This window comes from Clupea harengus, chromosome 15 (genome assembly GCF_900700415.2).
Source record: "Clupea harengus chromosome 15, Ch_v2.0.2, whole genome shotgun sequence".
Taxonomy (NCBI): Eukaryota; Metazoa; Chordata; class Actinopteri; order Clupeiformes; family Clupeidae; genus Clupea; species Clupea harengus.
The window spans coordinates 15,145,846-15,163,142 of record NC_045166.1 but is presented as its reverse complement, the minus strand read 5'-3'; the positions used below and the strand labels follow the sequence as shown (position 1 = coordinate 15,163,142).

The 17,297-nt window shown below is 44.7% G+C and overlaps 2 protein-coding genes across 5 annotated transcripts; one reads left to right on the top strand and one right to left on the bottom strand.

Annotated features, from left to right (window-relative positions):
• The first annotated feature begins 837 nt into the window (after positions 1-837).
• On the top strand, positions 838-6,582 carry gzf1 (GDNF-inducible zinc finger protein 1). Of its 4 annotated transcripts, XM_031581314.2 has the most exons (7): positions 838-968; positions 1,865-3,205; positions 3,507-3,601; positions 3,751-3,857; positions 3,986-4,046; positions 4,493-4,650; positions 5,067-6,582. In XM_031581314.2, exons 2-7 carry the CDS (start codon positions 1,881-1,883, stop codon positions 5,682-5,684), a joined length of 2,364 nt encoding a protein of 787 aa, XP_031437174.1. In that variant the 5' UTR covers positions 838-968; positions 1,865-1,880; the 3' UTR covers positions 5,685-6,582. The 4 variants fall into 4 exon arrangements, with proteins under 4 accessions (XP_031437174.1, XP_012682207.1, XP_042565883.1 ...); XM_012826753.3 differs by lacking the exon at positions 3,986-4,046 and having other exon boundaries at positions 3,751-3,918; XM_042709949.1 differs by lacking the exon at positions 3,986-4,046 and having other exon boundaries at positions 840-968; positions 1,868-3,205; positions 3,751-3,918.
• A 161-nt stretch (positions 6,583-6,743) lies between these two features.
• napbb (N-ethylmaleimide-sensitive factor attachment protein, beta b) lies at positions 6,744-16,847 on the bottom strand. Its single transcript, XM_012826735.2, has 11 exons — positions 16,628-16,847; positions 14,642-14,727; positions 14,179-14,295; positions 12,235-12,281; positions 11,448-11,525; positions 11,106-11,161; positions 10,313-10,397; positions 9,737-9,841; positions 9,481-9,549; positions 8,569-8,619; positions 6,744-8,312 (listed from the first exon to the last, which is right to left on the bottom strand). Exons 1-11 carry the CDS (start codon positions 16,723-16,725, stop codon positions 8,211-8,213), a joined length of 894 nt encoding a protein of 297 aa, XP_012682189.1. The 5' UTR covers positions 16,726-16,847; the 3' UTR covers positions 6,744-8,210.
• Between the last annotated feature and the right edge of the window lie 450 nt (positions 16,848-17,297).

Here is a 17,297-nt window from a genome sequence, read left to right as displayed (position 1 = left end):
CATCCTCTCTATGATGTCTGAACTGAGAACTTCGGGGAATGAACACCTTTGGTTTGAATCGTACCCCAGTGGATGTTCATTCAGTGTGTCTTGGCTGGGACACATGTCAAAATCTCACCACCTCTCCAGTGGTGTACCTCAAGGATTGGTTCTTGGACCCTTCCTATTTTCTATTAACACCACTTACTTAGGTAAGACTATCCGTTCCCATGGGTTCTCCTATCACTGTCATGCAGATGGTACTCAACTGTACTTGTCCTTACCCCCGGATAACTTCACACAAATCGGCTTGATTTCAGAATGTGTGTTCTCACCTTTTTAAACATCATTCATCTAATTAGTTAATTTGTTTGAGGCATACTTTATGATTATAATCATAGTTTTAAATATGCGTATTACTAAAAAATGTTATCTAATGTTTTTCTTATGTTTTGTAAGTCGCTTTAGACAAAAGTATCTGCTAAGTACTGTAGCTGTAACTACAACTACGAATTGCTATAACAAACATGACATGATCAGACCTAGGACATTTGGACAGGTGTCAGAATGAAGAAAATATGAATTTCCTTGACAAAACTTCATCACTGACACATTTTTCGGGCCTACAAGGTAGTTTATAGGTTGCTTTAGTGTGTAACATTTTGGAGATGGATAGTTAATGGATTAAGGAATGCATTTGTGGCAAAATTATAACAACTGTATTTAGGTCATTTTTTAGACTCATTCTCCTTTGAAATCACTTTATCTTGTAATAAACTCTTGCAACACTGGATTCTTGTTGTGGTGACAGGCCCCCAAATAATCAGAGCTAAATAATGACATGCTAACGTTAGCCACACACCCTGCACTCTCTCAAATCCAACATGGACGCCGACTAAGAAAGGAACTCTGGGTGCAATTTTTACAGGAAATACTTTCGTCGCGGTCTCCCTGCAATTGTAAAGGGCTGCCATTTTACCGAGCTTACGGTAAGAATATTAACCTAACAGTGTTCTGCTAAAATTGGTGCATCGTCTCACCTATCCTGGTTGCTCTGTGCCTTCAGATGCATTTATGAACTGGCGAACGAGAGGATTTTATAGCATTTGTGTGAAACACCAAGCTGATGTTGAAGTTAACCTTTGTCGTCTAGCTTGCATCAGCTAGCTGGGTAGCTTTGTAACATTAGCTAATGCAGAACAATTCCAGATGGAACCAACACTGTTTACAGGCTAACGTTACGTAGTAAATAAACCGGACGTGGGTTAGAGTTGATGGATGTGAATGTGGATGGTAATGAATTGTAGGAGCTGATGTTAGCTCGACAGTTACCTACGATATTAACCTCCTACGACTTAGTCGGCTAATGTAGATAGCCAAGTTAGCTGACAACTTGGTGTGGTTGACCTGCCAGTAACAGTACCGATGGGCCCACTTTCAAAATAGCCCACTCAGTAACTGCACCGACCTTAGTTAGCTTTTCTCACAGCGTTTTCCAGTAGAAATACAATTTTAAAATATTTTACCTTTGTTTTAAATCAGACAACATGTATATCAAGAATGATCAATCCCAATGGTTTTCGTGCAGTTGAAGTAGGCTAAGTTAACTCTATATGAACATTGTTTAACTTTACCTTAACGTTCATTTTTAAACAAATGCCTCGTTACACACGAAACTTTAATATACACGGCCTTCAGCAGTATGCTGGTGTGCAGATGTGTCTTCCAGTGTGCAGAACTGGTTCTATTGTTAAAATACAACAGCAGTAGTAGAAACAAGCTGTTAAAATTCTGAAGTAAATGCATCCTTCACCCAAACTAAATGTCACAATAGAACCATGGCTAAAGTCAACCTCAGTTGAGTGTCATTTTTGTTGTTCCCCAGCAGGACTGGCGGAACCATGAACGATGACCGGTTACAGATCATATCACTGTCCCACCACCAGAGCCTCTTGGAGGCCATGCACCAGCTGAGAATTATGGGACATCTTTGTGACATTACCGTGCAGGTGGACTACCAGGGTGAGATAAAGGATTTTGAGGCCCACCGAGTGGTTATAGCGGCGTCCAGCGGATACTTTAAAAGCATCTTTCTGGCAGACGAGCCTGTCAAAAAAGCGCAGTTGTTCGACGTGCCCACCAGCGCTTTCGATGCGTTCCTGCAGTACGTGTACACTGGTCAAGTTGAGGTAGCAAGGTCAATGGTAGACAACATATCTAAAATGGCAGAGTTACTAGACTGTGTTGACCTTGTTGATGCCTGCAAGGCAGTGAGTGACCTTGTAGTGGTTAATGACACAGAGACAGTGGCCCCAGATGGCCTGGCTGAATCAGATGCTTCCCATGAGGTCCCTCCTCCAAAGCGACGAGGTAGAAGACCAACTCAAAGCAAACCAGCAGTGAGCAAAGATCCTCAGGCCTCTAAAGAGTTGGAAAAGACAACAGAGAAGAAGGGCAAGGCACCAGGCAGGCGACTGAGCAACAGGCTTGCCAGCCGCAAGGAGCCGGTAGGCCTCCCCAAAGCCAAGCGCGCCCGGAGAGGGAGAACCAAAGCCAGTGAGGGGTCAAGTGAAAAACCCAAGGATGGGGAGGAGGGTACAGAGATTGCAGCTGCAGTGTTGGGCATGGAACAGAATGACGATGGCACGTTTGCAAGCCAGTCTTCAGGCAGCGACAGCGAGTCCTCCTCCTCCTCTTCTGACCACGACCTCCGGGATGACCCCCAGGACACAGACTTCCGACCTGACAAGGACGGGGAAGGGGAAGTGGGAGAGGAGGCAGCTAAAGAGGGCAGGGTGCCGCGGGTGGCGTTCCAGTGCGAGAAGTGCGACCGTCCCTTCCTCTACGAGAAGAGCTTCCTGAAGCACGTGCGCCAGAACCACGGCGAGCAGCCCGAGGTGACGTACCGCTGCGGCACGTGCCAGCAGACCTTCGCCAACCGCTGCAACCTGAAGATCCACGAGCGGCACGTGCACAGCGAGGAGCGCCTCTTCCCCTGCGACGTCTGCACCAAGGCCTTCAAGCGCAAGAAGGACGTCAAGCGCCACCGCCGGCAGGTGCACGAGGGCGGCGGCGAGCGCCACCACTGCCCTGTCTGTGGCAAGGCCCTGAGCTCGCGCACGGCCCTCACGCTTCACGAGCGCACGCACACGGGACAGCGGCCCTATGGATGCTTAGAGTGCGGCGCCAAGTTCTCACAGAGCTCCGCTCTCAAGACGCATCGCAGGTGGGCGGGGTACACAGACACACACAACACAACATACTTGCATCCCTTCCACCCAATCATATGATTGTACATACCCCATGTCACAGCCACCCAGTCATATCTTCTGATGTTTACAACTCCCAGCCAACCATATCCTTTGATGTTTACCACTCCCAGCCAATCATATCCTTCAGTGTCTTTGGATAGAGACTCCTGACAAAAATCAACAATGGATTGTAGTTGTGTTCTGTCTAATTTCCTGGTTGTGTATTCATTTTGTTATTTTTGTCTCTGTCATGTTGTGTCTGTGATGCTCAAACAGGATTCACACAGGGGAGAAGCCTTTTGCCTGCGACCAGTGTGAGGCCAGGTTCACCCAGAACCATATGCTGGCTTACCACAAGCGCTGTCACACAGGTATACACATAACACACACTGACCTAAGCAGTGTTACACAGTTATACTTGTTGTATAGTGATGTTTGAGCTGTGCCTTGGTCCTTGGTGTCTTGTGGTGTCATTTGAGCTCTGACACAGTTGTGTGTGTGTGTGTGTGTGTGTGTGTAGGTGAGAAGCCTTTCATGTGTGAGAGCTGTGGGAAGAGCTTTGCCTCTAAAGAGTATCTGAAGCACCATGCCAGAATCCACTCAGGCTCCAGACCTTACAAGTGTGAAATCTGTGAGAGAGCCTTCGCCCAGAGGAACTCCCTACACCAGCACATGAAAACGCACACAGGTAAACGCACACACACACACACACACACACACACACCAACACACGCACACACACACACAAGTGTGACATCTGTGAGAGAGCCTTCGCCCAGAGGAACTCCCTACACCAGCACATGAAAACGCACACAGGTAAACACACACACACATGCACACACACACACACACACAAGTGTGACATCTGTGAGAGAGCCTTCGCCCTGAGGAACTCCCTACATCAACACACAAAAACACACACAGGTAAACACACACACAAAGCCAGGTTCCACTCAGGCTCCAGACACACACACACACAACCACACATTCACTCGGACAAAAAAACTCATGTTCCACCTCTGTGACCATACGACCCTCTGGGGTCACCTGTGGCATCTGGCCCTCCTGGCATCATATTAAAAGGGCCAATCCAGGGGAAGATACTGTAATGGTACTGATAGGATGCGTTGTTGGCATGTGTCAGTACTATAAGCCCTTAATGCTGGGAATGAGCTTGGCGTGGGTCCATGGCTCATTGATGTGGGTTTGTGTACATACAGTAAAGTGTGTGTGTGTGTGTGTGTGTGTGTGTGTGTGTGCAGGTGAGCGGCCATACCACTGCACGGACTGTGAGAAGAAGTTCACCCAGCTGAACGCTCTCCAGAGGCACCAGCGCATCCACACCGGGGAGAAGCCATACATGTGCACACTCTGCAACCGCACCTTCACCGACAAGTCCACCCTGCGCCGGCACGCCATGGTGAGGGGCAACTCATTGTACCACCACTCACTATGGGGCAACTCGTATTACCTCCTGTTTACCCCAAAAGACAACTCGTGTCACTTAGCCCTTATTTAGTCTCATTTACTACCCCACGCCATGGCGAGGGGCAACTCTTTTAACATCAGAGGGCATCTCCCATTTACCCCCCCACACCATGATGAGTATAATATTAACCCCCCCACACCATGCTGAGTATAATATTTACCCCCCCAAACCATGGTGAGTATAATATGTACCCCCCCACCCCACACCATGGTGAGTATAATATGTACCCCTCACACATGGTGTCTATCCATAAAAAGCACACATTTATTCAGAGCCAGTTGAGATCTGTAGAATGCGCATGCTAATGTATGGAATTTGACGTATGGGATTTTGAATGTGCTCCTCAGACGCACGACAAGGAGACGCCGTGGAGGAACTTCCTAATGGTGCTGAAGGACAATGTAGAGGACACGGGCAAGAAGCCCAGGGCCCCTGCAGCCAAAAGGGAAAAGACAGCCCCCAAAGAGGAGCCCCCCCACACCCAGGAGCCCCCCAAGACCGGGGTCCAGGTGCAGGCCCAGGTGACTGATGAGCCTGTGACGCTCTCAGCCGAGTGGGGCAGCCATGGCACCATCACCCTGGTGAGCCATGGCGCGCTGAGTGGCTTCACGGTCATCCAGACCGAAATGCCGGCAGGCACGCAGCTCCAGCCGCTGGTGACGGCCGATGGCTCTCCGGTCACAGTACCCCTCTCCCTCCCCATCTCTGTCTCACGTGCCGTTTCCTCCTCTTCCTCTGCTGCTGCTACTGTCCCCATTACGGTGCCTGTGTCCGTGTCGGACGCCATTCTGGCTCAGACACAGACCCAAACGCCACCTGGCCCGGCGGCCATTTTGGCTCCAGGGACGGTCACAGTTTCAACGCCGACCCTGGAGGCGGCCATGGAGGCTGGGGAGATCCAGTGCGTGACGGTGGGGGGGGCGGAGCTGGAAGTGGAAGCGGATGCAGGGGACTCGGGCGTCTAGCAGGCTGTGACGGAGGACAGGCAGACAGCCGAGACCGCGGATGCCATGGAAGCCATGGTTATAACATCGTGCGTCATCTCCAAGTAGCCATGGAAACGGCCACGGAGCCCAACATGGAGGAGAGTGTAGCTCATTTTTGCTTCACGGCACCAGACTGTGCTGACCCCATCAAGGGAATCCTACTTTCTTCTCTCTCAATTAGTGTTGAACACACACACACACATCCAGTCAAGTATGATGCTATTGGGTGTTTTTTGTTGTGGTTAGTAGCGGTTTCAATCAGACTAGACAGACTACGATGTTTTAGTTAATTTGTACTCAGATGGATCATGTCTCTATTTGTGCTATCAGCCTTAATAACAGACACACAAAGGTTACCAAGGAAACAGCATTATGGGACTGATATTGATGTCCTTTTCTGTTTATACATTTCTCGGCCTTAACCATAAATTGTTGAAAGTATATGATCCTTACAAAGTTACTGTCAGAGTGTATATCAGTGTCACACTATTATACATATTTCATTTATATCCGTGTTTGTCTTTGTAGAAAAATGTTTTGCTTTATAAAGATTTAAACCACTCATGACAACCCTATAACCTGATGTATTTATATTCAGTCTTTGTACCCTCACAGAAACTAAAAGGAATGAAATGTTAAATAGTACAGTGAGTAGTTTTTTCCCCCTTCCATACACCTTGGCAATAGCACAAGGAGAAGGGCTTTATTATGCTTCTGAAGTTACTGATTATTTTCCAGACATTTATTTGGCCTGGGTATGATGTTCAGGGACATACAAGGAACGTCATGTGTTGTTTGTACAGTATTCAAATGTTCTGTTTACTGCCACTGTTAGTATCTGGGGCCCAGTACAGAATTAACAAGTTACCTACGAGTTGTATATGTGTGTTTGTCTCTCTCTCTCCCACTCTCTCTCTATATATATGTCAATATCTATCTATCTAGATACATAGATAGATAGAGTGAGATCTGCCTTAAAATGAACCTCACAGTGACAGTAGGGTATGTAGTTGAAACACATTCAGTCAAACGCAGTCATGTTTGGGATATGTTTTTATTGTACATTCGTACGTAAGACATGACTATGGCTAATAAAGATCACTACTTCGACAGAAACCTTGATAAGCACGTAGCCTGCCTCCAGGGCGGAGGATGCATCAACAGTAAAACCCTGGTACGTCTCACAACATGTAAAACCACACAAGACTCGACACAAAATGACATGCTCTGTCTGGTAACGAGCAGTAGCAGAAATGCACTACGCTATCCGAGAATTATGCATACACAACACTAGAAACACAAATCACACGGACTCGGGGAAGCACACCCATTTCTCAGTCTTTAGCCTTGGAAACTTCTGGCAGATCAAAGAAAAGTATTTAGATCTTTTACCCTTATAAGATATAGAAATATTTTTAGGAGAAGAAACAAATCTCATGTAATATTGTAATATTGAGAACCGTACAAAAGTAAGACGAGACTACCGTCAATGACGTAAAATATTAAAAATGACACGTTTTTCAAATTTTTGCTCTGTAAAATGAAAGATGTGAAGAACACTCTTTGGTGGACTTCAGTGAGTGATGTGAGCTAGCGTATTGGCTGCGGAGTGCGATGCGCGCGAACATGCGTCTGCAGGCTGGCTTAAAACGGACGTCAGAAATAGGAATGAAACTTTGTGAGGATTACCTCTTCCATTCGTTTCTCATTAAACCATTTCACACTGTTGTTCTCACAGACTATGGACAACACGTTTAACAGAGAAGCAGAAACAGCTGTCTTTTAAAGGTGCAATATGTAGTTCTGGTTTGTTTTGTTTCTAGGCCTAAAATGATGTCATTCTGAAGGCGTGATAAAAAGAAAAAAAAAATGTTGCAGAGAAACCGGTGTTTGAAATAAAAGACACCTGGTCATGCTCTGAGGAGAAATACTGTTCAGACTACAGCATGCAGCGCTGATAACCCCAGGGCAAGCATCCACCACTGGCCCGCTGGGGACCGCAGAACCCACTCTAGACCGGATCAGGAACCACAGTACCACATTAAACCACACGCTGAATGCGACCTGGGAGAGGAGATAACTCTGGTGTTTGGAAGTAAACGAAAGGAAACAGGTAGAATCGCTGTCGACGCTTCATGAAGCTCTGTTGCTTGAGGGATGCCAAGATGTTACGGGATGCACAGCTTATAATCATAACATACGTCGTCATCGTCGTCTTTATTTGGTATGACAGAATGAATGTATCGCGTCAGTGGACACGTATACATTATCCTCTTTGTGGTTTGCAGCATTCATAACTGGCTCATACTGAATAGGGGGCTGAACCAAGACTGTCCTTTGCACACAAAAAAAGAAAACAATGCAGGGAGTGTGTTAAAGGAGGTGTGTGTGTGTGGGGTGGGGGGGGGGGGGGGGTAGCTGATGGAAGAGACTGGGTTGAAGGGGGGAGGGGACGGGGAGGGGTGTCATGCTGTGATGTGTTCTCCCTGCGCTGTTCTCTCCGTCTCATTTGAGATCCCCCTCGTCACCCTGGATGGTCTTCTTGATGCGCAGCAGCATGGTGGTGAGCCACTGGTCCAGACGAGAGATGGTGTCAAACTCTTTCACCTGGACACACACACACACACACACACACACACACACACACACACACACACACACACACACACACACACACACACACACACACACACACACACACAGCAGTAGTGTTAAGTCAGCCACACCAAAACTCTCTTTCCTGCACTAACGCAGGCTGTTACAATGGGTGTGTTGTATGTCAACACAGGTGAGCCATGCAGGTAATTCAATGGTATTATTGCTTTAGATACGTGAGACTGGAGGAAAGACAAACAAGACTCACAGCTTCTGTGAAGGCTTCGCTGTTCTGCTCCTCGTGGGCATCCAGAAGTTTCTGTAGGAGTTGTGTCTACAGTTAGCAGCAGGCCTTTACACGGCATTCAGAGATGAAAAGTCTCCACATTTTTCATTTACACACACACCCGCAGAGGCATCATTGATCATTAATGTCAGACTCTGATGTTACTGATAGATTACACCCTACTCGTAGAAACAGAACAATTTGATTAGCCTACCTAACCACCATGATGTGTCTGACAATCACAAATAGATTTTCTATTCATTGTATGGGATCAATTTAGTGCACAAATACCCCACAATTTGCAAACAAACAGAATGGGATTTATAAATTCTTCACAACTTGCAAATATGCACACCATGCTTTACAAATACAAAACAAGTCTACAATGTGTAGCTATCTGTGCAATATACCTTAACTTAATGTGGAAAATAGAGCTATCACACCTGATAACAAAGATGTAAAGAAAAAATTAAACAACCGAATCCAAATAGTTTCACTAATATAAAAATAAGACAAATACACTTCTCTAGTCACTCAATCCATCAGCCATTTGATGAGGTGACTAGACGGCAGATGCACCTGATGTTTTGGTGCCTTTGCATTTGCAATTCCTTCAAGCGTTCACATTTGCACCGTATAAAACAAAAGCGGAAAACCAGTCGCAAAAATCACCTGATCCACAAAAGTTGTGCTTGCACTTGTAAACCCGATTGTACAGACATACAAAACATGCTTTATTTCCATTCTTTATTTCTGTTTGTGGAATCTGTCCTTTGTTTGCAAGTAGTATTTTTATTTGCGCACGCACACACACGCGCATGCACGCACACACACGCGCACGCACGCACACACACACACAAAGCACCTCATAAGTTATTGAGTGTCTGTACCAACCTTGACAAGCTTGCACTCTCTTGAGTCTGAGAAAGCAGGAAACATCTCCTCGTACTTCTCTACGGCCAACTATAGTGGACAGCACAAAAGAACACAACACAAAACTCTTTCACTGAAATACTCCAGCATCTCACTTAGACTAACTCTTCAAAATGGACAAAGCAGCACTGCTTCAGCTGAAAGCCCTCTGAATAAGTCTAATCCTCAGAAGAAACAGAGACAGAAAATGTGGTTTTTACGCTAAGCTGCTGCTGACCTTGGCGTTGAGCTCATCCACGATGAAGTGGCATAGGGAGGCCTTGAAGAAGTACTCTTTGGCGCAGTATTTCAGTAACGGGTTGTCCATGGTGTTGGACCCCACCTAGAACACATACCGTGACACAAACCAATCACATCACATCACATCAGGGAGAAACATGAAGCTGGAGCGACTGAGAGGATTGGCGTAACCCCAGGTATAAGCCCACATGGTTACGTCCACACCATAATACCTTTGAGTGCTCATAGATCTCAATACCTATTCACAGATGTATACATATATGACTTATTACAACGTTCATACATTAGTTATAATGAGTAGGGCCACCGGGACTGTAACCGCTGCTCAGAAATAACAAGAAATATGACCAGCACTAAGAACATACAGCACCGTGTTCATCAATAGAGACACAATTTATAGATGTATACCTAAAGATTATCCTCGTGATATGCATGACAGCATTTATAACTGGGCTGTACTGACCAAGGGAATGAAGACATTGGCCACGGCACACTGACAACAGTAATGACAGACAAACCCACACACGGAGCACAGTGTAGTCTTGAGCCGTACCTGTTCGTAGATCTCAATGGACTTGGCGTACTGCTCCAGCTGGGCACTGTAGGCAGCCACCTTCAGCAGACACTTATTGGCCGAGCTTTAGGGGCAGAGAGAGAGAGTGGAGTCAGCGCCTACATCATGTCACCTCTCTGGTTAGAGGCAGAGAGAGAGAGTGGAGTCAGCACCTATATCATGTCACCCCTCTGGTTAGAGGCAGAGAGAGAGAGTGGAGTCAGCACCTATATCATGTCACCTCTCTGGTTAGAGGCAGAGAGAGAGAGTGGAGTCAGCACCTATATCATGTCGCCTCTCTGGACAGTGGGACAGTAGATTTACCTGATTCAGACTGACTGGGCGGGTTATACATCGGGGATTTGCAACACGGACAGCCACATCTGCCAATGTGTTTGAACCTACAACCCTAGCTTCATCCTCTTGCTAGCTTTTACAGAGCCGCCACCCTAAGATGGACACAAATGGGACATTCCTCTGTGTGTGTAGCACTTTCTAGTAAGCTCACAAACACATCTTATGCCCATCATTAATTGAATGGTTATGAAACAACTGGATATAAACAAAACCTGCCACTGAAGCCCCCTTGTGTAAATTACTCCCTATTCCATGTTTTGCCACGCAACACAGTGCTGGGAATAGAATATTTGTGTTTTTGTTTAGGAACCTACAACCCTAGCTCTCCTCCTGATCTCCATCTCTTCACAGACCTAAGAGTTACTGCATGCATATGCAAACAGTGGTTCTAGGATTCTGATTCTAGAATGTTCTCTACATCACACATCTGGCTCACCTGATCGACTCCTCCCCCTTGTAGTAGTCCGCTGCCTGTTCATAGTGTGCGATAGCCTGAAGACAAATCCCCACAGTTACATAAACACCAGTTAACACTACCAGATCAACAGAACAAAACAAGAAAAAAAGATAGAGGTGCTAGCTAGAATCATGAAAATGTATTTAAAAAGTGAAATGACGCACAATTCAACTACTCCAAGGTGTAAACTTTAATACCTAAAGCAGACATTTTGACTACTTGCCTTCTTCTGGCTGTGAAGGGTATACAAAGGGTAAGACACACTCCACGTACAGAGCATCCCAGGACTATAGAATACTGCACAGGGCCTGACACACTCACCTTCTCAATGTCCACCAGCTCCGACTCGTAGACTTCTGCAACCGTGATGTGGTGCTTTGCGGCGATGGTGAATCTTCCCTGGTGGACAGAAGAAGAACTGTATCATCAACTGCCCAAAACAGCACATTTATGGAGGTTGGACTACAGGGCCCAGGTTGTAGGATAAAGGTGCAATATCTTCACTTCTGGGATTACAATCACGACTTGAATGTGGTGAAATTAAAGAGAAGAATATATGGGTGTGGGATTCCTGTGCATTATATGCATATTGTTTGCCTGTTTCAGGCCTTTGTACATATGTTTATGTCACAGGGACAACACACAGTGCATGACTGAGCCAGATTATAGCCCAAGGACTGCTTTCAATCCGCAGTCCAGGGTTCATGTTAGCTTAGCGCACCTGTTTGTGTATCATAGGCCCTGAAAGAGTAAACAAATGCATAAAACATCTGGCTGAAAGAAGGAAGAATTTACAGGAAAATCGGGAAAAAAATTGTGTGCCTGATACCTTCTGATACATACATTGTGATACATAACAGGATAGCGAAAGATCTAATGTTATTATTTATAGATCTAATGTTATTGTGGATGATCGAATGTTATTTTTGGTTGCTCCTTAAACAGCAATGGATGGCTGTTCATGAAGTTAAGTGCGGACTACGAGACGGTTCAGTGGACAGGACACACACACACACACACAGTACACACACACAGTACACACACAAACACAACAGCGCAGAGAGATGGCACATTCAGGGCTGAAGGCCATTCCCTCTGGGCATCTTACCATGTCTGTGTATATGTCGATGGCTGTGTTTAAGCAGTTGATAGCCTCTATTGTAGGCATTAAGAGAACAGAGGAGGAAGGTGTTAAACACACGCAAACAAAGCTGTTAGGGTTTCACAAAGGAAAGTCTCACACACACACACATATATATACACACACACAAACAAACAAACACACACACACACACAGGGTTGCACAGAGTCCTCAAGTATTCAAGCAGTTTCTACATTGAGAAGTACTCGTTAATCACGTGATGCTAGTGTAAGGACCAAAAATGGGTCAGTTTCTAAATATTGTTTACTGTTCACTTCCTATTGACTACATTTCCCATACTGCTTTGTTTGGAGTCGGGCGTGAAGCAGGTTATAACCCCTCCTAAGGGATCTCAAGTCTTACACTAGCTCGCACAAGCACTCAGTGTTCAGTCAGAGCCCGTGGTAAACAAGAAAAAAGGATGGAGACAACCGAAATCAGCAGAAGTCGTTGCTATAAAATAAATGTGCAGCAATTGGTGAGGATGGATCTCTCAAGGATGGCTCAAACAACGGGTCTGTCATATAATAGACTACACTACTACACTAACGTGGCTAAACTTATCAATGTTGTTAAAAAAATAGCAAATATGACTAATTTCAATTTGTAATGACTTACTAATAATAACCAGGTTTCACTGAATTTACAAAAGCAAACAGCTGCTATATGTAAACACAATCAGAACACTTCTATCTTGTCATACTGTAGAATGCTGGTAACGAACATTAAAATATCATGGGTATCAGCCATACTTCACCATTGTGTAAGGTAAGAGTTATAGAGAGTTATATTCAGATCATATCAGTTATGCTCTGCTCTATGTGCTGAGACCAACCCCATTGTAGTTCCAGTCTTTAAATTGATTCAAGATCCCGCACAATTTCTTGTGCAACCTTTGACAAACACACACACACACACACACACACACACACACACACACACACACGAACACTCTGTGTCGGTGTGACGGCCCAGCTAACCCCACCCACGGGCAGATGGGAATATTGGTTTTGTCCTTGTCTCTGCTCAGGTGTGCGTGATTGGCTGGAGGATATAAAGGCTACGATTCCAACATGGCGCTCTCTCTCCTCCTCGCGGCTTCTGGCTTCCGTTGTGTTTTGTTGGTTTCTCCTATACTGATCCACACCACATTTTTGGTTATTCCTTTATACTGACGTACACCACACTTATCTAATCTTTAATGCTTTACCGTTATTGCTAGTCTGTGTTAAACCTCATCCTATTCTTTATTAAATTAATGTATTATTATTGAAATTGTGCGTGGTCTCCCAATTCATGTTGCGTACTTTGAGCCGGTACGTCACAGTCGGTCATAAACATAAACACACACACTCATGCATGAACACTCTGTGTTGGTCATAAACATAAACACACACACACACACACACACAGACACACACGTAGACTAACAGCAATACAGACATAGAAAATAAAGCTGTTAGGTTAGAATTTTGGGCCTCACAAAACCCACAGACACACACAGGCATTCCCTGTCACTTATAAACACACACACACACTCAAAGTCTTGCTCATGAACACAGACAGACAGACACCCACACACAAAACATATAGTCGAACAGGGATGACAGACACAGAAAACAAAGCTGTTAGTGGCTTCACAAAATAATATCTCTTAAGGCCTCTCTCTTTCTTTCTTTCTTTCTTTCTTTCTTTCTTTCTTTCTCTCTCTCTCACACACACACACACACACACACACACACGTGTAACTCAATACACCCTCACTTTATCTGAGTACTCTTACTACAACATGAGTCAGACACAGACACACACACACATAAAAAGCTTTGTTGGATTGCAAACCCTGTTGTATGTGTGAATGTGTGTGTGTGTGTGCTTGTGTGTAAAGAGGTCCTTCTCCTTTTGTCTTACCTTGGGGGTCGGCCTTTTTGAAGGCATTGGCGGCGTCTACAAAGCCGGTTGCAGAGTCGTGTTTGTTTTGAAGCTGCATGTGAAGTCTGGCTGCTATACAGAAAGCCTTCCCTGCAGCTGAAACACATACACAAATAAACATGTCACACACACACGTATAAACAGGCGCACACACACATATATAAACAGGCGCTCACACACACACAAATAAACATGTCACACACACACACACACACACACACACACACACATATAAACAAGCACACATACCCACACACATGTACCATATACACAATCAAACCTCATCAAATGTACCACATAAACAAACACACACTCTCACACACACACATCACCAGTTAACCACCAATTCACCCACAGGACTAAGCTAACTGGGATCATTGCTAGTTCAGTTCTGGCATCAGCAGTCAGATGATGAAAATCAGTGGTGTGGAAATGAACCAACCATTCCAGTTCTTGGCCATCTTGAACATGTTGGCAGCCCGGCAGTACATCTCACATGCCTCCTCTATTTTATGGTTTCCTCCCCCACTGAGAGAGAGAGAGAGAGAGAGAGACAGAGAGAGAGAGAGAGAGAGAGAGAGAGAGAGAGAGAGAACCAAAAGGAACAGTTACCATAGTGACAACCCCATCCAGATAGATGCTAACACTGGGAGAGATCTGTATTGGATTTGGCTGCTCGTATGGGCTTGAGGGAGAGCTAGAGGTACCTCAATAACAATGGTGGCTTCAATGGTAGCAACACATCAGCAATGTCACTGTCCAACATGAAACCCTTTCACGACCAATCATAATGATGTCGTTCCAAATGAACAATTAAATGGTTATGTATTCTGTGCATCTTAATTATGTGTTGTAGGTGTTATAATGCATTACTACAGGGCCAACAGCAATGTAAACAAATACAATACAAGCCAGTATCAGACAAAAAAAGATCGGGGAGCATTGTCTCATTTTGCCATTAGAATTATATATCTGTTGTAAGACTCAAAGCATGTTTGGCCACACAATCTACACACTGCTTCTTTAGACCAAAACAGGGTGACTGTCTGGCTGACTCTCTGACCCTAGCAGTCTAAGAATGAAATGATGCGTTTGCCATATAACCAATTCATTCCAGGGTTTGCGCCAGTCAATACCAGTTATTGATTAGGCCTATACGCAATTCAGAGCCATTCATCATTATCAATGCACAACCAAGAGAATAGGCTCATGTCTGACATTTTTAATGAGGTGCTTCTCATCCAGCCAGTGTTTTGGCAAAGGCCTATCCCTGCTCCTAAAGAAACCTCTCAATGTATAGCATCTATCCAAATCCTAAAGCTCAGGTTAGACACAGAAGTATAACATCTACTGAAACCCTCATGACTTCAATCTGTCAATCTGTCTTGTTCCCCACAAGTTTTACAAGACGCACTTAAAATCATAAAAATGAATCAAAGTATTTGTGGGTTTTCTTAAACAACCTAGATTACTTCACTTTGATCAGAGACTCCCTGAAGACATTTCAAGTAGGTCAATGCTAAAGGGAAAGATGTGTTTCCCCCCCTGTGAGTAAATATTCTAAAAATAAACTGCAGTCCTAACAGCAGATAACTTAAGACAGAGTGGTTTGGTCTCCCCGTCCACACAATTAGGGCTGCTGTCATGAAAAAAAATGAACAGGCTGAAGTGACAGTCGTCCATTGTTTCTTACTACACGAAAAGGTTATTGACTCTCTAAGCAGTTAGCAGATAGGCAGTCAGCGATCTGAGGCTAACTTAGAGAACAATTCGTTTGCCAACGTTATCAGGGAGCGAGCCACATCTAGCTTGATGAGTGTCAAGACTGTATTCAGCAGGGTAACAGCATATGGATTTTTGCGATAGATAACTAGCGTTAATTATTTTTTTCCACCCGCTGAGTTTGAGCTAGCGGTTAACATAGATGTGCTTGTTTACAAGCTAGGTTAAATCTAATCAACCTGACATTATCTCATCGTTGGCAAGATTAGCAAGCTAATAAGTAAAACTGATTCATTTGCAAGCTATCATACCATTGTACCTATGATATACCATCACAAAATGACATCCACCGGCCCAGTTATACTTAGAAGGAGTACTGTTGATAACCTAGCTAACTTAAACTGCCACAATATCAGCATTATGGTCCCTGGTAGAGCTGACAGCTAGCGTTAACCAGTAACGTTACAGTGCTGCTAGCCCTAGTAGCGAAAAGGTACGTAAGATAACATTGCATTTCTAGACTAACAGCTAAAAAGGTTCTTCACAGCTAAATCCAGGATAGCATCGCCCACTTCAATTTTTTCTTTAACGATGTTAACGTTAGCTAGCTGCATGTCATTACTAAAAAACAGTATATGTGTGACGGATAGCTAGTTAGCTGGTAAGCTAACATTAACGCCAGTTAAGTTACTGAACGTTCTCTCACCCAAACATCCCTCCAAGAAATGAGCCGGTTTTATTCACTTTCTTGTCAGCTTCGGCCATTAACTGAATGGCCTCCTTCTCTTTGCCCGAGTTATCCATTTTCTTTGATGAAAGTATCTACAAAAACAGCTTTAGGGAATGATTGTAAGGATCTGCATCAACTGCGGGCGCACAACGAAGGATTACAGTCGATGGGTTTATTTGGCGTGGGCGTACCCTCTCGCAAAGATTCCTGGGAATCGGAGTTTCTCTTGGCTTAGTACCATCCACATGGATTATGTCTGGTGCAAAATAAACCACAATTCCCATGTTCAGGGAAAGTCATGCACAAAACCCTTGTTACGTAACATTTCCAACTGGCTTCCCCAACTGCATCGCATACAATCAGAGTGGAAATATATGCTTAGGAAACCATTGATTAAATGTAACTTTTTGTAACATGTTGCCCTACACACGCAATTCACCCGGTTTATTATTTCCGAATCCACCGAGGACACGGTGGCATGCAAAACCATAATGTGGATTGCATCATTGGGTTCAGAAAGATTGCTGGGGAAATAACGTCCTCTTTTTAATCATCTTTTTTATCTTTGAAGATCCAGTCTATAACGTCTGGCATCCAAGCCATTCAATACCTCGCATATTTAGCTGTGACCAATGACTGTAAAAAT

Bases quoted from the DNA above. Each gene is read 5' to 3' on its own strand.
- gzf1 (XM_031581314.2), top strand. From the start codon at position 1,881: ATGAACGATGACCGGTTACAGATCATATCACTGTCCCACCACCAGAGC. The intron at 3,206-3,506 runs GTGGGCGGGGTA...ATGCTCAAACAG, and splicing joins GCTCTCAAGACGCATCGCAG to GATTCACACAGGGGAGAAGC. The intron at 3,858-3,985 runs ATCTGTGAGAGA...CACAAGTGTGAC, and splicing joins CCAGACCTTACAAGTGTGAA to ATCTGTGAGAGAGCCTTCGC.
- napbb (XM_012826735.2), bottom strand. From the start codon at position 16,725: ATGGATAACTCGGGCAAAGAGAAGGAGGCCATTCAGTTAATGGCCGAA. The intron at 11,526-12,234 runs GTAAGATGCCCA...TCTGTCCACCAG, and splicing joins TCGACATATACACAGACATG to GGAAGATTCACCATCGCCGC. The intron at 11,162-11,447 runs GTGAGTGTGTCA...ATTTGTCTTCAG, and splicing joins AGCTGGTGGACATTGAGAAG to GCTATCGCACACTATGAACA.